This window comes from Ornithorhynchus anatinus, chromosome 12 (assembly GCF_004115215.2).
Source record: "Ornithorhynchus anatinus isolate Pmale09 chromosome 12, mOrnAna1.pri.v4, whole genome shotgun sequence".
Taxonomy (NCBI): domain Eukaryota; kingdom Metazoa; phylum Chordata; class Mammalia; order Monotremata; family Ornithorhynchidae; genus Ornithorhynchus; species Ornithorhynchus anatinus.
The window spans coordinates 40,357,165-40,379,842 of NC_041739.1; the positions used below are offsets into that span (position 1 = coordinate 40,357,165).

At 47.9% G+C, this 22,678-nt stretch overlaps 1 protein-coding gene across 2 annotated transcripts in view; it reads right to left on the reverse strand.

Moving 5' to 3' along the window:
• Window positions 1-2,214: 2,214 nt before the first annotated feature.
• ARHGEF38 (Rho guanine nucleotide exchange factor 38) overlaps window positions 2,215-22,678 on the reverse strand; it is a 119,474-nt gene continuing 99,010 nt past the window's right edge. For both annotated transcript variants that reach the window (XM_029076343.2, XM_029076342.2), the window contains 6 exons: window positions 21,600-21,716; window positions 15,355-15,672; window positions 13,409-13,549; window positions 12,647-12,845; window positions 11,740-11,999; window positions 2,215-5,294 (listed from right to left, as the gene is read on the reverse strand). In XM_029076343.2, the coding sequence (XP_028932176.1) occupies window positions 5,109-5,294; window positions 11,740-11,999; window positions 12,647-12,845; window positions 13,409-13,549; window positions 15,355-15,672; window positions 21,600-21,716 (1,221 nt within the window). In that variant the 3' untranslated portion in view covers window positions 2,215-5,108. The remainder of the gene's footprint in view (window positions 5,295-11,739; window positions 12,000-12,646; window positions 12,846-13,408; window positions 13,550-15,354; window positions 15,673-21,599; window positions 21,717-22,678) is intronic.

Consider the following 22,678-nt stretch of genomic DNA (forward strand, 5'->3'; position numbering starts at 1 on the left):
TATATATTATTTATTACCCTATTTATTTTGTTGATGAGGTATACATCCCCTTGATTCTATTTATCATGATGATGACGTCTCGTTTTTGTTTCCTTCTGTTTCGCGCTGCCGTCTGTCTCCCCCGATTAGACTGTGAGCCCGTCATTGGGCAGGGATGGTCTCTGTTGCCAAACTGTACGTTCCAAGAGCTTAGTCCAGTGTCTGCACGTAGTAAGCACTCAATAGATACTATTGAATGAATGAATGAATCGGGTCAGGAACGGGAAATAATAAATTGCATTTAAGTCTACGGAAAAGCGTCAGTCTCTCAGTGGTATTGAGTGTATACTGTGTGCAGAGCACTGTACCTATCCCACAATACACCCACATTTTTAAGGGACATATACGGACCCTGGGATATGCCGGTATTCAATCGATCCATCAGTGGTATTTATTGAGTGCTTATCACGGGCTGAGCAGTGTTCTGAGAGTGCTGCCTTTGAGGAGCTTACAATCTAATGGATTTAAAATTTTGTCAAACGTGCCCCTCCATTAAAAAAACAACTCCATGTTATGAAGCAGGCCATAAATGATCTCGACTGATACTTTACTGCTTTGAATAAAATCAAGAGTATATGAAACACACGTATCTGCCCATGGTTAAAAGAGCTCTCTCTACCTTTCTAGCTGGATGAATATAATTTCCATAAACTCATAAATGCACTCTAAGGAAATTATTATTGAGGTCAGCAACTCTCTTCACATGTAAATGAATAACACCATGAAATTTCAGTGAGTCCTTACCAAAATGCTATAGCCATCGATAAAGATTGCACATGCAGGACAGTGACACTTTTATACTTAGGTGAGGCTGTGCCCGCAAGGATTTCACTGCAACTGGAAACCAAAAACGAAAAAACCCAAACCACCGAGTTTCCCAGACTTCCAGCTCTTTTTTTCCTTTCAGATCTTTGCCTCAACCACATAGCAAACGAATAAATTATTTTCACTGAGTAGAAGGTTTTTCTGTCAAAGCAGAAATTTCAGCTGTTTTTATCAGTCCCGATGCTCTTTAATATGCCAATATTACTACTTCACGTAGCAATAGTAGAAAATATACCATATTGTCAAAATAGATTTTATTGATACAGCTTAATTTTTGTAATCGTCAGCCAAATGATGGAATTCACAAAAAACTTTTATTTGCTCTGCTTTTGCAGTCCATATTTAAGTAATATCAACGTGGAGTAGATTGGAGTTTGATGATTTCACCAAGGTAGAAGGGCCTCGAGAGATTGGTTAGGCTGCCTGTCAATCCTTTCCTGCCTAGCTTCTGAAATCAGGCTGAAGAACTTTGGACACGTTCTTTACATTCTAAAAGTTATAAATAGGAAACTCCTGAATGGCAAAAATGATAAACTTCTCTTCTCTCAAGAAATATTTGAGAGAAGGCCACCTCTCTTCCTGCCATCCTGAATGGAGTGCGGGTCGCCGTATCTTAGGCTACGAAGCAGCCGGAGAACGGAAGAACGGAGGCGGTCAGCCAGGTTGGATGTGGGTGGGAGGTGGAGGAATGGAGAAGCTTTTGAATGAGGACAGACTGAAAACATCAGGATTCATCGGTCTGGAGAGATTCAGGCTGAGGGAGTACATGACTAAAGTTTCCAAAATGACGTCAATGCGGAATCATTACTCCCCAACTCCTTGAGGAGGAGGAGAGCAGCACCCCTGGAAGTTGGAGGTGACAAACAAACGAACATTTCTCTAATGATAACGGTATTTGCTAAGCACTTACTATCTACCAAATTCTAAGCACCGGAATAGATACAAGGTAATCCTGTTGGACGCGGTCCCTGGCCCACATGGGGCTCACAGTTTTGATCCCCCATTTTACAGATGAGGTAACTGAGGCCCAGAGAAGTGAAGTGACTTGCCCATGGTCATACAGCAGACATGTGGCAGAGGCAGGATCAGAACCCAGGCCCTCTGACTCCCTGGCGTTGTGCTCTTTCCATTGGGGCCTCACTGCTTCTCTACCTAACAAGACCAATCTACTCTCCATCTTAAAAGACCCATATGATTTTTAGTGAGGTTGTGAGATATGGCACAGTTAAATTCTTTTTCATGCCAGCTTCATCGCCGTGCTTAACAGTATTATACTTCAGCGCCATTCAGCCAACAGTTTCAAATTAGAGAAGCGAGGCTAAGATTTTCTGAAGCGTAAGACACGTCTGTTTAAACCATTTTGATTTTTCTCTCCAAATCAAAGGAGATGAATAATCATTTTGCATCACTGGAAAAAAAAATCTGCCTTTAAAACACTTGTCCCGTAACCGTCATTTGTTTTATCCTCAATATCTTTTTCGCAAACGCAGAATTCCTCACGATGGTCTCACGACCATTATGGTTACGAAGTATAAACACTAAATCAAGTTTCGAGCAGACGCAGGTTTTATTTATTGGCTGTAAAAAAAAAAAAAAAAACTAGCAAGTCCATGAATTGCCTCATTCTTGGCAAGTACACCCAGTTCAGAGGATCTCGGCTGGACGCTGCAGTCTGCGGAAAGGGGAGCCATTAAAGCGCAAAGAAAAGGGATCAACTGGCATTAGAAAGCCAAACTGTTTCCACAACCATGTCGGTCAAGTACGGAACAAAACTTAGCCTTCATTCTTTTACCATAAGGTTTGTCTACTTCCAAATACCAGGAATAATTTCCCTCTTCGGAGCCAAGCAGAAGATGTCCGACATTAACCGAATGAAGGATCGATTCATCTTGTTTTTTGAAAAGGCTTGTAAGGGGAAAATTGAGCGTTCCATATAAAAATGAAGATTCTGTTAACTGGCAGAGGAAATATATTAATAACGTGAATCTGTTTTTTTTAATCAAACCCCGTCTTGCCGTTACGAGAGGAGGAAACCGGTAGTTAAGTGGCTTCGTCCTAAATCAGGAAGAGACCACGGGAGTGACTTCAACCAATAGGGTGGCTCTCTCTCCATTAACCTTAAAACCACAGCGTTTAGCAGAAAATGGACTATTCTTTCATAGGTAAGCATGGTTTTTTGAAAGAGATCTTTGGCAGAAAATAGTAGATTTGTTCCAATTTGTATGGGGCGAAAGACTAATGTGAATGGCGGCTGATCGTGAGGGGGGCCCGTGACCTCGCCCCAACTTTTAAGCCTGACCCAGGACCCTCGGCAAGAACTAGTGTCTGCCATTTCAAGCTTCCTCCCTCACCCAGCCCCGCCCTCTCTCTGACTCTTTTGCTGGCCTGACCGTTCCCCGGGCCCAGGGTGGCGTGGAGTGAGAGGAAGAAGGTAATGCCAGCGCAGGGGAGTCAGCACCAATCTCACCAATCTCCTCCTGCCTTATGAGCAGGAACCCCAGTGTGGTGTTTTCAAGTGTCAGTTCTGAATTGCGATAAAAAAGTCCAGTTATCCAGCCCTTTCTGTTAGCTCGAAAACAAGTCTCGTTCCGTCAGAGCCCCGAGAACAGGTAGGATAGGTTCATCCGGCTTTATCGTCATTTTTCCGCCTACTGTCATGTTTGCCCCCCGTGCAATGTCTGCGGACCGAACGTGGACTGTTAAATATGTATTCCAGCCAGCAGGGAAGCCTCAGATGGCAGATATCCTGCAGTTCTAGGATTATGGCTAATAGGAACACAGATTCAACGTGACAAACCATGGAAGGGGTAAAGGAGACTAGACTCTTTCTCCACGAACCCGCCTTCTGCAAGAGCCTCATTTCAAAATTGATACGTTGATCTCGTGCACACAGAATGAGACGAGAATTCAAGTCCAAATGTTAGAATTCCAAGACTGTCCGGGCCACACACGGTGACTCAGCACTGTTATTTGTCCGAAACCTCATTTATGTTTTTTGTTGTTTGGGCTATTTCCCTTAAGCCTTTAACACGCTGCATCTACATAAGGAACACCGGTACATTACAATCCTCAGGAAACATTCAACGGAATGATTTTCTGACAAGAGGTATTCCAGATTTGACCCCCTCATAACCTATTAGCGACGTTCTTTCTCATCTGTGTTTTTTAAAAAGGACAAGAGCGGACGGCAAGTGATACATCGCATTTGATTGAACGAGTGATCACGTAACCACAGTTCATACCCGGGAAGGACGGAGCGGTTCGAATATTCGGTCCAAAGCCTCAAGCTGATCCACCGTTTTACAGGTCTTCAAGGTCTGCCGTAACCGAAAGCCCAGAAACCGATTCTTTCCAGGTGGATGATAGGGCATATATGATCCCTATTTCTTATCCAAATTTTTCAAATCTCAAATGGGAGAATTCTTCATAATGGACTACCTATTTTACGGATCGACCAACTCTGCTGTATTCTTCTCTCTCAGGCGTCTATTACAGTTCTCTGCACACAGTAAGCGCTCAATAAATACCACTGACGGATTGATTCAAAACTCTAGTTTTAAAAGTCATTTGTGTTTTAAAATGATTTAAATTTAAAAGCACGTCCTTGAATCTCGGTAATAGACTCTTTTGTTAATCTAAAAAACTACCTAAACCTTCCTCGTGTCTTTATGAATTCCCCTCTCACGGGCCTCAACGTCCACGAAAAAAAAATCCCCCTCTAATCTCATCAGGGAATAAATCTGGGCCCTAAAACTTCAGGGGTTGAGAAATGTAAAAATGGAAGCAAGTAGAGGCTGGTATTGAAAAATACGGCGCTCAGTCAGCGTAAGGATACATCCATCCTTGTGTAAAATACAGTGCTCCTGGCAACTATATTTTACTGTCTTTGTTTTCTACAGGTGGCTATTCCAAAGGGATTCAAACTTAAACCTTACGTTTCATTAATGAAGTTGGTTGGTTGGGAGGTTCCTTTTTTTGCACTGATTTTTGACTCAGTCTCCAGCGCAGCGCACCCTGAAAGGCATTCATTAAATAATCGCGCCGGGAAGCGTGTTACTCCCCGACACCTGGCAAGACAACAGTCTCCGCAGCTCGGGAGCGGGGACTTGGCGGTTCCATCTCCCTGGCACGTGTCTTACCCGTAAGCTGCGGGGGAGAGGAATCATCTTCCTTGGTGGAAAAATAATTATCGCAAGCATAAGGCACTTCTTCACAAATCCCGGGCCCCCAGGCGCCTGTCCGGTTTAAGCGTATGTCATCTTCCCCAGGTAGTTAGCCGGCACATATCCTGTCCGTCCTTGAGCTTCTGCCAACCACCACTCCTTATTACCGCTCAAGTCGCAAAAACTCAGGATGTGAACTCGTTGGTACTCCTGCAAGCTGAGTTCCTGGTCACTCCGGGCTTGGAACGCATGGACGGCGTAGAAAATCTGGAAAGAGAACCAAGTGGCGTTATTCAAACGTCATCTGAGGGAAATGGTAGGCAGTGTGGCCTAGTGGGAAGAGCACGGGCCTGGGAGTCAGAGGACCTGGGTTCTGATCCTCGCTCTGTCACTAGCCTGCTGCGTGACCTTAGGCAGAGAAGCAGCGTGGCTTAGTGGATAGGGCACAGACCTGGGAGTCAGAAGGACCCGGGCTCTATTTCCCAGCTCGACCACATGTCTGCTGTGTGACCGTGGGAAAGTCACTTCACTTTTCTGGGCCTCTAGTTACCTCATCTGTAAAATGGGGATTAAAACCGTGAGCCCCACGTGGGACAGGGACTGCGCCCATCCTGATTAATTTGTATCTACCTCAGCGCTTAGGACAGTGCTTGGCAAGTAGTATATAGATAGATAGATAGGTAGATAGATAGATAGATAGATAAATATATATACACAAAAAGTGGTTTTTTGAGTGATATACGTATCCGTATGTATATATCTATATATATACACACATATACACACATATATATCTCACTCAAAGTCCAATTTTTTTTTTTAATAAATATCCATATCCCGGGCATTTTTCAGGTTGTTTGACTAGCCTGATCTATCCCCAGCATCGTTTCATAAGTCTCATGGGGACTCATAGAGTCTCATAGTCTCATCGTTTCATAGGGAAGCAGCGTGGCTCAGTGGAAAGAGCCTGGGCTTCGGAGTCAGAGGTCATGGGTTCGACTCCCGGCTCGGCCACTTGTCAGCTGTGTGACTATGGGCAAGTCACTTAACTTCTCTGTGCCTCAGTTACCTCATCTGTAAAATGGAGATCAAGACCGTGAGCCTCACGTGGGACAACCTGATGACCCTGTATCTACCCCAGCGCTTAGAAAGTGCTCCGCACATAGTAAGCACTTAACAAATACCGACATTATTATTATTATTAAGTCTGTCTCCTATCTTTGCAGACTCTCAAATACAGTATGTGCAGTTCAATCAGTGGTATTTATTGAGTGCTTACTCTGTTCAGATCCCTTTACTAAGCGATTGGGAAAATCCAATTTGATAGAATTGGTAGACTCGATCCCCGCCCTCAAGGAGTTTACAATCATGAAATGGGGTGTTTTTAAATCATGAAAGTTCTCTCTGCATTTTATCTAGAGAAATGCTGCAACAAGCGTAAAACTGAATTTAATGTAATCCACCTTCCTTTCACCCTCTTTCAGGTTTTCAAGGAATGTCTAGTGCTAATCATCTCACTGTGCCTCTACCTCACGTGTCTCGCCGCCGACCCCCGGCCCACGTCCTGCCTCTGGCCCGGAACGCCCTCCCTCTTCAAGTCTGCCAATGACTCTCCCCCCTTTCAAAGTCTTACTGAAGGCCCATCTCCTCCAAGAGGCCTTCCCACACTAAGCCCCACTTTTCCTCATCTCCCACTCCCTTCTGCGTCACCCTGACTTGCTCCCTTTGCTCCCCTCCCAGGCCCTCAATACTAATGTAGATAGCCGTCATTTTCCTTTTTTGTATTGACGTCTGTCTCCCCGACTCTAGACCCTGAGTCCATTGTGGGCAGGGAATGTGATTGCGGGCAGGGAATGTGACTGTTTATTGCTGGACTGTACTCTCCCAAGTGATTAGCACAGTGCTCTGCACACAGTAAATGCTCAATAAATACGGTCTAAATACCAATTTGGTTTGTCCTCAGCTCTCTGTACCCCATGAATCCACTTACTGCTTACACTCACCCCCTCCCTATGGTATTTGTATTTGTTAAGCATTTGATATTTGCCAGGGCAGTGGGGCAGATAGAAAGTAATCAGGTTGGACACGGTCCATGTCCGACATGGGGCTCACAGTCAATCCCCATTTTACAGATGAAGGTAACTGAGGCACAGAGAATAATAATAATAATGATTATGTTGGTATTTGTTAAACGCTTACTATGTGCTGAGCGCTGTTCTAAGCTCTGGGGTAGATACAGGGTAATCAGGTTGCCCCATGTGGGGCTCACACTTTTAATCCCCATTTTCCACATGAGGTCACTGAGGCACCAAGAAGTGAGGTGACTTGCCCAAAGTCACACAGCTGACAAGTGGCGGAGGTGGGATTAGAACCCATGATACCTGATTCCGAAGCCCCTGCTCTTTCCACGGAGCCACGCTGCTCAGAAGTGAAGTGACCTGTCCCAAATCATACAGCAGCCAAGTGGTTAGAGCCGGGATTAGAACCCAGAACTATCTGGCTCCCAAGCCCGTGCTCTAGCCACTGAGCCACGTTGCTTCTCTTGCTTGACAGACACCGTCGGGAAAGATGGTCTTTGAGCCCCAAACGATCAGTTCTTTTCTCCACCCCTGCAAAGTGTCACCAGAAGGGAGGAGTTCAGAGGTGTTTTTTCGAACCCACCTGCCTCCATTTCAGTGAGGGAGCTGACCATGTCTTCCTTTCTAAATCAAAAGTTCCAACTCTATGACACTGGGGTAGCTTAGATACAAAAACAAAATGGGAGATTTTCATGAGGTTGTAATTTATTTTAATTAATTATGGTACTCGTTACGCGCTTACAGTGCGCCAACCACTGTTCTAAGTGCCGGGGTAGACAGAAATAAATTAGGTTGGACACGGTCCCTGTCCCACACGGGGCTCACAGTCTAAGTAGGAGGGAGTAAGGCTTAATCCCCATTTTACAGATGAGGTAACTGAGGCACAGAGAACTAACTGGCCCAAAGTCACGCAGCAAATTGGTAGTGCCGGGATTAGAACCCAGATCCTTCTGACTCTCAGGCCTGTGCTCTATCCACAGAGCCACACTGCTTCAGTTATATATTTCAAATGCAAACTTGAAGGTACGTTCCAGGCCCCCCTAAAATCCCATCTCCAGGAAGCCTTCCTTGACTCATCTCCCCACCCTACTTTCTCTCCCTACTCCGTCACTTGAGTCCATCCCCCTAAACACTTAGGTACTCACCCCCCTCCCACATCAGTTATGTACTACTTTTATACTTAGGGGGGTGATTCTGCCTACCAACTCTATTGTACTTTCCCAAGAGCTCAGTCTATACCACTGATTGAATGACTGGTTGAACGTTTTCAAGACGAATGTTTTTCCATTTTAGTTGGTGGGCTGACCTCCTGCGTCTCCCCACTCCAACTCTGCCCTGCTGCCTGGATCATTTTTCTGAAAAAAATTCGGTCCGCGTTTCCCCACTTCTCAAGAACCTCCAGTGATCGCCCATCCACCTCCTCGTCAAACAGAAACGCTCAGTTTTTGAGCACCCAATCGCAGATTTCCCACTGTAACCCAGAATGCTCACTTTGCCCCTCTAATTCCAACTTACTCGCTGGACCTTGATCTCATCTATCTCGCCGCTGACCCAAAGCCCACGTCCTCCCTCTGGCCTGGAACTCCCTCCTCTCTCATATCCGACAGACCACCGCTCTCCCCACCTTCAACACCTTATTAAAATCACATCATCAGCCCTCCTGAGCCCTCATGTACCCTACTCCCATTCCCTCTGTGTTGCCCTCATACATGGATCTGTATCCTTTAAACACTTGATATTCACCTCCCTCTCGGCTGCTCAGCACTAATGTGCCTACCTGGACTTTATTTCAATATCTGTCTCCCCCTCTAGACTGTGAATTGGTGTGAACGAATGAAAACGAATGGATATTTACCATCTCCATTGCACTGTACTCTCCTAAGCACTTAATACAGTGCTCTGCACACGTAAGTGCTCAATAAGTACTACTGGCTGATGGATCGATTGAGCTTTATAACTTGATTAAATATAGCACCGGTTACTTCCGAAAGCTACTGGAAATGGATACTCGTTCCCAACTGAAGGGAGAAACCTACAGATGTCAGTCAAATATTTTCAAACGTATCTCAACTGATCTAGAGTTAAATCTTACTTCACTGCGTATTTTAGTTGCACTGGGCTGCACCTCTCATCCAAGGGACTGTTCATTTTATTTAACAACAGAACTGTTCTGAAATGAGGAAGTAGCACGGCCTAGTGGATATAGCACGACCCTGGGAGTCAGAAAGACCTGGGTTCTAATCCCTGCTCCGCCACTTGTCTGCTGTGTGACCTTGGGCAAGTCACTTCACTGTCCCTCACTTGCCTCATCTGTAAAATGGGGATTAAGACTGTGAGCCTCACGTGGGACAGGGACTGGAACAGTGTAAGCACTTAAATACCACTATTATTATTTTCGTTAGATACGGGTGTAAGCGCGTTGTGGGCAGGGAATGTGTCTGTTTATGGTTATACTCCCAAGCCCTTACTACAGTGCTCTGCAAATGCTCAATAAATACGATTGAATGAGTGAACATTCATTAGCTTGCTAGATTGAGAGATGCTTTCTGGCCATCCAAATCTCCACGGTCAACTCTAACCCTGGCCGGGGGGCGGCGATGCTTCAATCCCACTCTCACCGGCATGAACTTCAGACAGAGCTTTGTTATTGATCCACACCTAATTCACTCATTACCCTCCATTTTACCCACTAATTCCTTCCCTGCAGTTCTGTTTCCTGATACATAGTCCTCTATTCTATATTTGTGCATTTAATTATTTCTGCCTAAGCGAACCATATTAAATCTCTTTACTGAATCTCACGTTATTGATTTCAGCTCAGTTCTCCCATTAGCGGCACCAAACGAAAGTTTATTTTTCTCTTCCCTTCCAGAGCTTTCTGCACCTACGGAACGTTTACAATATCGAGTCCCTTTTAACCCCCGAGAAGTGACTGTGGATTCGCAGCCTCTTGGACATCACAGGAAATGCTTGGCTTCAGGAGGAGCTAGGCTTTGGTTCCTTCCCCAGAGCCAGGCACCAGACCCAAATCTCTTCCCACCATCAGATAGGGTGTTTGGGCTGGGCTTGAGAACGGAGAGGTTTACGAAAGGATTCTCCGAAGGGTCTCGGAGGAAAACACAAATACACTGAGGCTCAGTGGTCGGCTCTCCCTGCTCAGGGGGTGGACCTGTGGGTTGGTGAATCGGGCTGGGTCCGGGCTGGTAGCGCAAGGTGCTCCACTATAGTCCCAGCAGCCCTGACAGAGCTGCAGTGAGTGCCAGGCTTTGGGGGTTAGGAATCTATCCATCGATCAATGGTATTTATTGAGCGCTTACTATATGCGGAGTATTCATTCAGTTGGATTTACTGTACTAAGACCTTAGGAAAACCTACTACAACAGAATTGGCAAACGGTCTCCCTTCCTATAGGGAGCTCACAGTCTACAGGTTCCCCAGACTGTTAGGGGTAGGATGGCTAGTCACCTGATTTTATGCCAGACGGCTCAGTTTATAGCCGGCCTGTCCCTCGACTGGTTCTGATTTAGATCCAGACATTTTCATGTCCCCCAGGCGCCATTTTTTCAGCACTCTCTGCTCCGGGCAGAGCATCGTACAAAGAGCTTAAAGGCCTGTGTTTTTTAGTTTGGGTCCCGAACCTCCTTCCCCCTCCAGCTCCAGTTCACGCATTCTACAGCTCGGATGCTGCACCTGACTTCGCGTTAACCCGGAAGTGGGGGGGGAAGCAAAGGCTCCATAGCCAGTGGCGAGTTTAGAGATCCACAGAACGGCGGCTCTGGCGTGCCAAGTGTGAGGCATTTGGGAGAGCCGTCAGTGACCATCTTAGTCAGGGGCTATCTGTCTCTCACAGGATGGTTGAATGGAGCCAGTGGGGAGTGAGGGGGAGGCAGGGGTTGCCCAGTGGCTGATTTAGTATCATCGTCCCTCACGTCGCTTGCCTCAACTAAAAATAATCCTGACTAGGTCATCGAAGCAAGGGTACGAGTGGAACCGCTCGAGGTCTCCAGGGATGGTGCAGAGGGGCTGAACTCTGACTTCTTCCTCTACACAGGACTCTCCGGAGAGCCGACCTGACCCCAAGGCTTCGGGCAGTCTCTCTGCCCCTGACTGATTGATTCTTTTCCTTAAAGGGAACAGTCCCATTTCTCCCCCTCACAAACCAGTATTTGTTGAGCTGTCACGGTCCCCGTTGCAGCGTAAAGCCTGGTCGGCAGAAGGAATTATCAGACAGATAATTGCTCTCCCCCACTTCAGAGCCTTATTGAAGACACATCGCCTCCGAGAAGCCTTTCCCGACTAAGCCCTCTTCTCTTCTTTTCCCACGCCCTGCTGCGTCACCATGATTTGCTCCCTTCATTCGTCCTCCCTCCCATCCCCACAGCACACATGTATATAGCTGCAATTTATTTATTTATTTGTATATATTCATGTCTCTTGACTCCTCTAGACTGTGAGCTCACTGAGGACAGGGAATGTGGTGTTGGTTGTTGTAGTGTACTCTCCCTACCGCTTAGGACGGTGCTCTGCACACAGTGAGCTCTCAATAAATCCAACCGAATGAACGAATGGATGAACGAATGAAAGGAAACCCTTCTTGATACTCCACCAGGCAGAACCCAGGTGGAGGCCGGTACCTGGTCATCCGCTCCCTGCTCGCCCTCCGCGTCCGTCCCGTCGGTCCCCGACTTTCCGGAGAGGCCGCTCAGGGACGAGCCGTTCTCGCTCGCGCTGCCTTCCGGGGTCCGGGCGGCGCTGTCCCCGGCCGGCCGCGAAGACACGAAGAGGCTGAGGTCGTCGAAGTCGTCATCTGAGAAGCGGCTCTCGGCCTGCGCCTGCGGCACCTTGGTTGGATTGTAGGGCTTCAGAAAGGAGGAGTACACGTAGCCTCTCGTGACTAGATGGAAAACCAGAAGGGAAAATTCAAGTCGACTGGCAGTTCCGACTCCCCTCATAAGCCTGTACTCGGAGAGAAAGGGTTGACTGGGAGGAAGGACGAGGAAGGAAAAATCTCAGCCCATAGCAAACAGGAAACTTCTTAGGCATCTTCCCCCTGCCTCCTATCCTACCTCGCTGATTTCCTACTACAACCCGCATGTTCACTTTGCTCTTCTAACGCCGACCTACCCGGGGTACCTCAGTCTCGTCTATCTCATCGCCGAACGCTCTCACCCACATCTGCCTCTGACCCTGAACTCCCTTCCCCTTCGTATCCGACGGACCTTCACTCTCCCCACCTTCAAAGCCTTATTAAAATCGCATCTCCTCCAAGAGGCCTTCTCTGACTAAATTCTCATTTCTCCTTCTCCCTCTCCCTTCTGGGCCTCCCCCGTACTTGGATCTGTACCCTTTATTTGCCTCAACCTCAGCCCCGCGGCATTATGTCCATATCGCTCAGGTATTTTAATGTCTGTCATCCCCTCTAGACTGGAAGCTCGTTGAGGACAGTACTGTTATATCGTACTGCCCCAGAGGTTTAATACAGTGCTTGGGAGTTTGATTGCTTGATCGCGATCTTTACCTGGACCCGTGCCCCTAACTTACTTCCTGTATCCACCAGCCACCGGCAGGTACTTCCCAAGGGATCCTTCTTCTCCACCACAGCCACCAGGTCCCCTTCCAGGAGGTCGATGTCGAGGTCCTGGGAGGCGTTGCACTTACGCTTGGCCTGGAACAGCCCCTCGGGACTGTAGCTGGTCAGCAGCTGGCCGCGGTGGCTGTCCGTCTGGCGTGGAATTTCAGGCTGGGAGGAGAGGCGAAGAGGAGTCTCTGCTCGAATGGGTGAGCAGAGGCCTAGAGACGGACCCGATTCCTGCTTCTCCTAGCCCCTACTTTTCTCAGAGATTCAGTTTACCGTGGGCGAGGGGACGGAGATCATTTGGAAGATCCCTCCAGATGAAGTTAAATTAGACAAAGGGTAATTCCCCCTACCCCGAACCCCACTGAGTTCAGAACACATAGAAATAGATTTCTATTTTAGCAGGGAAGGCTTAGACTTAAGATTCCCAAACCCCGTGCGTCGTCAAACGTGAGAACACGCTACCAGGGGAGCTGGAGAGCCTCCTTCCTCGGATTTTCTCGGGAACCGGAGAGACGCCGATTTAGTGTGAGCCAGGCTAGTGACGGACAGAGGGACCTATTCACTCCCAAGGTCACTTCCAGCCCTGTGAGCCTGTGATTCTCTAACGAAGCAAATGTAGAACCGTGAAAGGGACTTCAGGACCCGGACCTGCCCCGTGTGCTGCAGGAGGTCCCGAAAACCTAAAAGTCCAGGGGCGATAGCCCCAGAGAGCCGACAGAACTTACCAAGGAGGGCCCAGGTTTCTTCTTTTCAAAACTCAGCTTCCTCTCGATGAAGGTGGCGCTATTGTCTTTGACAAAACTCAGCTCGTGAATCTCTTCCATCACCCGATGCTGAGCATCACAGATGCCGGAGATCAACTGTCCCTGCAAGAAAAACAAAGGTGTCGGTGGTCCAACGGCTCTGCCTGTGCCTGGGCAGACAGCGATGCCGTCGTCCAGGCGAACTTAACCCCGAGGGGCTACCGTCAGAAGGGACACGGTAAACAGATAAAATAAGCAATCGATCTTTAAGCACAGAAGAAGTGATGGGAGGGTGGGGGGATGGGGCAGGGAGATTTCCTGAGTGATGCCCTTTCCTTCAAAACACTTGCAGACCGATAGACCGCTTTGTCAAACCAAGTCACGTTTATTTAACTAGAAACAAATGGAGAGTACTAAAGGCAGAATGGGGAAGAGGCAGGTGACTCTCGAATAGTACACACCGTTTCCTTCAGGAGTGGGAACGCTCTGCTCTTTGGAGAAAGTGGAGGTCGTCCAAGAGAGAAAAGGGGAGAAGAGGGCTTCATTTGTGCATCCCTGACTCATAGAAATCAACAGGTTATTTTCCCTTAATAAAAGCTGGCGGCTCCGATTTGTTTTTTGAGAGGAGGCACACACTGGGATAGGTCAGAGCTTTCGATCCGCTGCTTCTGCCCAGTTTTAGCGGGTGCTGAGGAACGTTCCCGTAGCCCAGCATGACGTGGGCCGTGTTTCCACGGGCTGCGATTGCCAATTATCCTGAGAAGCTTGGGCACCAACTGTTCCTCTGAAAAATGCCAGTTGTGGCTATAAAGCCAAGTCAAGACAGCTGGATAAAGGCCGAGCCCCTCCTTAACTACTAGGATTTGGAGGTTCACGTTCTAGGCTTATGTATTCTCCCGCTATGAACCCCAGTGTAAAGTACTAGGGTTTGAGGAGGTCTTGTTGCCAGGCCCCTAGGGGAGAGGAGTGATGATGAGTTGGAAAATCTCATCCTTAAGAAGAGAGGGAGGATAGTAATTATAGTAATCGTGGCATTTATTAAGCACGGACACTGCGGTAGATACAGGGTACTCAGATCAGGCACATACCCCGTCCCACTTGGGCCTCACGGTCTAATGAGGAGGGAGGACGGATGTTTAATCTTTATTTTTCAAATGGGGAAACTGAGGCACAGAGAAGTGCAGCGACTTGTCCAAGGCCACACAGCAGGCTAGAGGCAGAACTGGAATCAGAATCCAGGCCTCCCGGTTCTCAGGCCCATCCATGCTCCTTCCACTAGTCCACGCTGCATGACATCAGACCCACCGGTTAAGGAACGGTGCTCTGACCCCCTTCTCAACAGGAAAGGGGAGTTGCGACTTGGCAAGCGGGGAGTGCGCTGAATGGAGATTTGAGAATTAAGTCCAGAAAAAACAGAAGGCAGAGCCCGTCTCCTCTCTGCCAAGAAACGGTTTTCTCCCGTCCCTCGGGAAGAACACAAAGGCAGAGCGCGGCTCTGTTTGACATTCATCCCAGCTCCATCCATTACCTCGAGATGGCTTTTTTGCCTCCCCAACTTAAATAGTTCTGATTAACACTTAGGCGCCGCGGCGTGTGCACGGAATACGAAACGTAAAAGGATCGACTCAAGTGGGGTCCTCTGGCAGCGCTCTTCGGGGCTGAGCCGAAGGCTCCCGAAAGCCTCCGGCTACCGAGGGAGAAAATCTCCGGGGAGAAAGGCTGATGTGAGTCACCTGGAACCTCAGAGAGAAAGTGCCGCTTGGGCTGCCCGTGAGGAGGAGAGATAAGGGGAACCGGCTGCATTCAGTGGGGCACTCACAGGTGATTATTTTGTACCAGCTACCAGCAGCCCAGAGAGAGAGGAAAGAGATGAGAGAAAGGGAGACAGGAGAGAGAAAGTGAGCATGGTTGAGATTCTGATGGCTTACTGGGAGGAGGCCGGGGGCGGGATAGGGCCGTAGCAGGAGAAGCGTCAGGTCCCTGAGCAGAGTGATGAAGCAGGCCAGGCGGTTGATCAGGATCTGCCGAGAGGCCCGGTTGAACACCTGAAGCTCCTCCACCAGCTGAGCGTTGAGGGCCTCGTAGTCCCGCTTGGCCGGGTCCGACTCGGCCCCGGCCGACCTCTGCCGGTAGCTGTTGTAGTCGAGCAGCTTGTCGTAGCGCTTCTGGATGAGCTTCTGGGGCCCCGCGAACAAGGCCTGCAGCGCGGACAGCGGGGTCACCACCTGCCTGTGAAATCGGTCCACCTGCCGGGGGAAAACAGCTCCATTAGAGGAGGTAGCACGCTTTGACACGTCCCTTTCGGCTCACCTGCTCTTCGCCCAATCCCCGCTCTCCACCAGTTAATAATCATCACCCGTATGGGTTAAGCGCTTACCACGTGCCGGGCACCGGACTAAGCATTGGAGTGGATACAAGCAAACTGGGTTGGACACAGTCCCTGTCCCACTTGGGGCTCACGCTCGCAATCCCCATTTTCCAGATGAGGGAACCGACGCCCAGAGAAGTGAAGGGACTTGCCCAAGATCACACAGCAGACAAGGGGCGGAGCCCGGATGAGAATGCATGACCTTCTGACTTCCAGGGCCGGGCTCTAGCCTCTACACCATGCTGCTTCTGAACCATCCACACCAGTTCACCGCCGTTCCCCACTCGTTCACCTCTCCACCCCTTCGGCCATTTCCCACCCGTTCGCCCACTCTCCACCCATTCACTCACTCCCCATCTAGTCATGGGCAAAAGACAGGTTGCAAAAGAAAGCAGAAAATGGAAGCGATCAGCCAGGAAGGCACAAATTGGCCAGCTCCATGTTTGCCCAATAGCCAGTGAGGCGGGAATTTGATGTTTGAAGTGTCTCCCAATCACCCTGACTACATCCCCTCTACTCCTGAAACATCACTGCACCGAGAAGGTTATTCATTCTCAAACTGCCAGATCCCTCTAATTCCACAGAAGTTTGGCTTCCTGGCTTGCTGGGGGCTTGGGGAGGGAGAGTAAGATTCATTCATTCGGTCGTATTTATTGAGTGCTTACTATGTGCAAAGCACTGTATTAAGCACTTGGGAGAGTACAATATAATAACAACCAGACGTATTCCCTGCCCACAATGAGCTCACAGTCTAGAGGATTCCTGACAAAGGTTGGGATGGAGGATGGAATGATTCCGGGGAATCTGAATAATTGTCTGGTGATGAGAGTGGTGATGGGGTTAGGATATCTCTCTGAAAGAATACTCTTCCCAAAGTATAATTCTCCTTCTGTTACTACTCCGTAAGCATCTATTGTTCCTGTACCACCTCCCCCACGGAGAAATCCCAGGACTTGCCTTCCCACAGGAATGATAATAATTATAATAATATTTAAGCGCTTACTATATGCCAACCACTGTGCTAAGCAGTGGAGTAGATACAATGCCATCAGATCAAAAACGGTCCCTGTCCCACACAGTGCTTTCAGTTTGAGGGGGAGAGAGAATCGGCATTCAAACCCAATGTCACAGATAAGGAAACTGAGGTACAGAGATGTATAGTGACTTGCCCAACATCATAGAGCAGGCACATGATAGATCTGGGATTAGAATTCTTGTCTCTGGACTCTCAGGCCTGTGTTTTTTCTACTTGGCCTTGATAGTTTTCCAAAAAAAAAAAAAAGATTTAGGCATAACCTCTCCTGTGTCCTTGGGGAAAGAAAACACCTGGTTCTTCCATCAGTCCCAGATGCACAACTGAGGATCAGCCCTCCAGTGTTGCTGGAGTGGGTCTTCCTGTCAATCATTCAATCAGTCGTATCTATCGAGCACTTACCCTGTGCGGACCAGTGCGTTAGGCTCTTAGGAGAGTACACCAGAACAGAGTTGGTAGATACGTTCCCTGTCCACAACGAGTTTAAAGTCTAGAGCTCTGATTTCCACCTTGAGGAAAGACGGCCCTTTCCTCTCCAGAATCATTATGAATAGTAATAATCGTAATAACAGTAGTATTTGTTAAGCAGCAGCACGTCTGGGCTCCACAGTCAGTCACCTCAGTCTCCTGCAGTCCGGGGATCCCCTTCCTCAGCCTTCCTCCAGCTGAGGTCTGTCCGTTTGGGCAATTTAACAGTGACTCTCCTGAGAAAGACCCGCAACAGGTCACTCTATCGTCAACGGCGTCACCACGGAGTCACGGGCCGAACAGTTCGGTTTAATGTTTACGCGATGGTTTCCGACCTCACCGCTGGATTTCCCTCTTTGAGCCGGAAGCCCTCGCGGGGAGAAACCCCTGCACCGGAGGAGGTCCCTGCTACGCTTAGGAACGCTTAGGAAACCCGCTACGGCGAAGAAACTGATTTTTTTATCGGCATCGCGAGACTCCAACACAGATTAAGGTTTGATTACTAGCACAGGGGTTCTAATCAATATGCACCTTCGTGGAGTGAAATGTGTCCTCTGGCCAAGGGAGGGATTCGTGTAATTTGTCTGGGATAAATTACTGCGTTCGTGACTTGTCTGGATTCAGGAGATAATACGATTATCCTAGTATTTTCCTATCTCTTCGAGTGACCCTTGGAGGAATACGTCTGCTACGGAGAGAAACAGACAAATGATCTATCGACGAAAAGCATCGGGATTCCCTCAGAGATGGAGTCCCAGGAAGTTGTTACCGTCCTCACAGGACATCCCTGCCCCAGGAAAGGAGAGAAGCTGGAGAGCACAGATCTGAGAGACGAGGGACCTGAGTTCTAATCCCGGCTCCACCACGTGCCTGTTGTGTGACTTCGGGCAAGTTATTCAACTTTTCTGAGTCTCAGTTTCCTCATCTGTAAAATGGGGATTCAATACTGGTTCTCCTCCCCCTTAGACTGTGAGTCCATGTGGGACAGGGACCGTGCCCAGCCTGATTATCGTGTTTAATAATAATTACGGCATTTGTTAAGCGCTTACTATGTGCCAAACATTGTAATAAGTGCCGGGGTAGACTGTGAGCTGGTTGTGAGCAGGGGATTTACCTACCAACTCTGTTATATTGTGCTCTCCCAAGCGCTTAGTACAGTGTTCTGTACACTGTAAGCGCTCAATAAATACAATTGATTGACTGATCGCAAGGTAATCAAGAATCCCACAGTCTGACATGGGGCTCATATTGATTCATTCAATAGTATTTATTGAGTGCTTACTACGTGCAGAGCACTGTACTAAGCGCTTGGAATGTACAATTTGGCAACAGATAGAGACAATCCCTGCCCATTGATGGGCTTACAGTCTAATCGGGGGAGACAGACAGAAACAATAGCAATAAATAGAATCAAGGGGATGTACATCTCATTAACAAAATGAAGAGGGTAATAAAAATATATACAAATGAGCGGACGAGGACAGTGCTGAGGGGAGGGGAAGGGAGAGGGGGAGGAGCAGAGGGAAAGCGGGCGGAAAGGAGGCTTAATCAAAGGGGGAGGGAGAACAAGCTTTTATTCCCAATCCCCAGATGGGAGAAGTGAGGCACAGAGAAGTTAAATGACTTGTCCAGGGTCTCACAGAAATCAAGTGGTGGACCCAAGGATGGAACCCAGATCCTTTGACTTCCAGGCCCGGGATCTTTCCACTAGATGACCACCCTACCCCATCTCTTAATAAAATGCGTGACACAAAGTAAGCATTTTCCAAATACCACAGTTATCCTTAAGGAACACCACACAGGCAGGACCAAATGTCCTCTACAGCGAACAGCTGCAGAATCTCTCGGATTACGTCTGAGACCCGTGATGTAGAAATGAAGTTATTACTGGGGTGAGCCGAAGTGCCACCGATGTCTATTCCTTAAGCCCGGTAAAATAGCTGAAAAAAATCCACCGGCTCATAAAAATGTTCACTTGTTTTATCGAACTGGTACTCGAGGCAACAAATACTCTATATGCCACTGCAGCCTCCCACGTATCTTTAGTGAGGATGACGAGGCACGTTCTAATACTTTTAGGAAACACCAATTAGATTATAGAAGAAACTCAACTCCCCAAAGAACTGGCTGGGAAAGCATTAAATTTAGATTAAATTAACTTGATCAACTGACCACTCAAATACCTGGCCAGCCAGGCCCAATCTGTAGGTGGATGAGGGCTGTTGCTCATTTAACATCGATGGTATTTATTGAGCGCTTAAAGTGTGCAGAGCACCGTACTACGCACTCGGGAGAATATAATACGAGTTGGTAGACGCTTTCGCTGCCCGCAGTGAGTTTACCCTCTAGAGGGAGAGATAGACCCTTAGTTAAATGATTATAGTATATAATTTAGAGATATGGACGTATGTACTGTAGGGTTGAGGGTGGGGAGACTTTCAAATGCCTAAAGGTCACAGATTCAAATGCAGAGATGATGCAGAAGGAGGGAGGGAGATGGGGGAAAAGAGGGAAAAGATTAATAAATACCATCATTATTATGTATCATTGAAAGAAAACCTACATAAGGTAGGAAGGAGCAAGTTGATTGACTGTATTAAAACCGATGTAAGATGTTTCTGTTTGGTGTAGAGGTAATAATGATAATAATAATGTTGGTATTTTTTAAGCACTTCACTATGTGCCGAGCACTGTTCTAAGCGCTGCGGTAGATAGAAGGTGATCGGGTTGTCCCACGTAGGGCTCACAGTCTTAATCCCCATTTTACGGACGAGGCAACTGAGGCAAAGAGAAGTTTAGCGGCTTGGCCGAGGACACACAGCGACTAATGGCGGATAGCACTTCCAACCTAGCATGGAGTAGTGGGTAGAGCTGGGGCATGGGAGTCTGAAGGTCACGGCTTCTAATCCCCGCTCCACTACTTGTCTGTGTGACCTTGGGCAAGTCACTTAACTTCTCAGTTACCTCAACTGGCAAATGGAGATCAAGACTGTGAGGCCCAACATGGGACAGGGACTGCGTCCAACCTGATCTGCTTGTATCCACCCCAGCGTTTAGTACAGTGTCTGGAGCGTAGTAATTGCTTAACAAAATACCATAATAATAATAATCATAATAAACCAATCTGGATTTCTTGTCTATAATTTTGACACATGTAGATGGGGATGATAGCCAGCAGCTAGTCACTCTTCTATTTCACCCTCCCTCTTCCCAAAAAGCCTCCACCCAATTCCCGTCACATTCTCTCCAAGTATTTCCTGAATAATAATAATAATAATGATGGCATTCGTTAAGCGCTCACTATGTGCCGAGCACAGTTCTAAGCTCTTGGGTAGATACAAGGTAATCAGTTTGTCCCACGTGGGGTTATCCCCATTTTACAGATGAAGTAACTGGGGAACAGAGAAGTGAAGTGAGTTGCCCAGCGTCACACAGCTGACAAGTGGCGGAGCCGGGATTAGAACTCACGACCTGTGACTCCCAAGCCCGGGCTCTTTCCACTAGGCCACGCTGCTTCTCTAAGAGGTCCAAGGTGACTCGCGGACATCACTAACTTGACTTTCCATCAGCATTGCTCAACCTCCTCAACCTCCTCCCGTTATGGAGACTTGATAGTTCTTGGACCGAGTCTTCAGGCTTTACGGGTGGCAGAGGAGCAAAATGCTAGGAGATGGATTTGAATGGAAAGCCAAAAAGTCAGCTCCCTCCCTCCATTCCTCCCAACCTTAGACAACAATAAATTTCGCCGCTTAAAAGGATGGAAGGAGGAGGAGGAGGAATAGGAGTTGGGATAGGCAAGCCGAGGAGCCATATGTCAGAATGAGGAATCTTGGCTGCATATTTTAATAACCCGAAGCATTTTCGATCCTGCAAGGCGGAAGGAAAATACGCTCAGTCCTGCCATAATGCATTGCTTTCACTCCAGCTCAACGGCACGACGAAGGACAACGACGAGGACGTCTTCCAGCAACGCGGGTCTGTCCAGATGCAGCGTGACGTAGTGCCCGAGAAGGAATTTTTCACATGCGGACACGCAATCTCGTGAATGCAGCATTTTAACGCTGCGGCAGCTGCAAAGCAAGCTTTCTGTGACACAGACTTTTACAAGACCGTGACCCTTTGCGTTACAGGGGAACTGGGATGTATTTTCATTTTCCTTTTACCTGTACATACTAGGCTTGCTGCTTTTCTTTAGTTTTCCCCCCATGCCCCTGGTTCAGCGGCCGCCATTACTTCGGACTGGCCCCAGTCAAATACCGAGATGACGACGATGACGAGGAGAGTACGGTTGAAGATAAACTTACAAAGTCTTCCCAGGGATTTGGGACATTACTCAAGAGGTCCAAGTAGCCCTGGTCGTCTCGGTCGTGGGCAATATCCCGTAGCTCTGACACGTTCTGTGCAGCGAGAGATACAGCATCCTAGAAACACAGAGATGGCAAGGTGAAATCACGTTACCTCTCGGAGCACCTGGTTCCCAGAGTATCAGAATTTCGATTTCATCAGCACTCCATATTCCCATCAGCGCTTAGCAGAACAAACAGAATATTTGTAACTTTTACACTAGTTGTCCGGCTGTGTCCCCCATTGCTTTTTCCTCCAATTCTTTCTCTGTCTCATTCTCTTTTGGATTCTGTTTCCAATCCTTCCCTGGCTCTACTCCCTGATAAATTCCTTCACCCATCGTTCTCTCGGATCCTTCATGCTCCTCGTTTCCTCCCTTCCTCTGCACCCTCCACACCTCTGGAAAACATCCAACTTGGCAGAAATGCCCTAAAGAGTGGATGAGGAGCCCCTATTTCCAGAAAGAGATTTAGGTAGTAAAGAGCTCCTATCACCTGGATCTTGGATCTTTTTCGAGAAGCAATGTGACCTAGTAGAGAAAGGATGGGCCTGGGAGTTAGAAGGACCTGAGTTCTAATCCCAGCTCTGCCACTTGTCTGCTGTGTGACCTTGGACAGGTCACTTCACTTCTCTGTGCCTCAGTGTCCTCTTCTGCAAAGTGGGGATGAAGACTGTAAGCTCTATGTAGGACAGGGGCTCTATCCTACTCAGCTAACCCCGGCGTTTAGAACAGTGCCTGGCACATAGTAAGTGCTTAACAAATATAATTATCATTATTATTATTATTGTTATTGAGAGCTGAGTGGAAAGAGCACGGGCTTTGGAGTCAGAGGTCATGGGTTCGAATCCTGACTCTGCCACCTGTCAGCTGTGTGACTGTGGGCAAGTCACTTAACTTCTCTGTGCCTCAGTTATCTCATCTGTAAAATGGGAATTAAGACTGTGAGCCCCACGTGGGACAACCTGATTCCCCTGTGTCTACCCCAGCGCTTAGGACAGTGCTCTGCACATAGTAAGCGCTTAACAAATACCAACATTA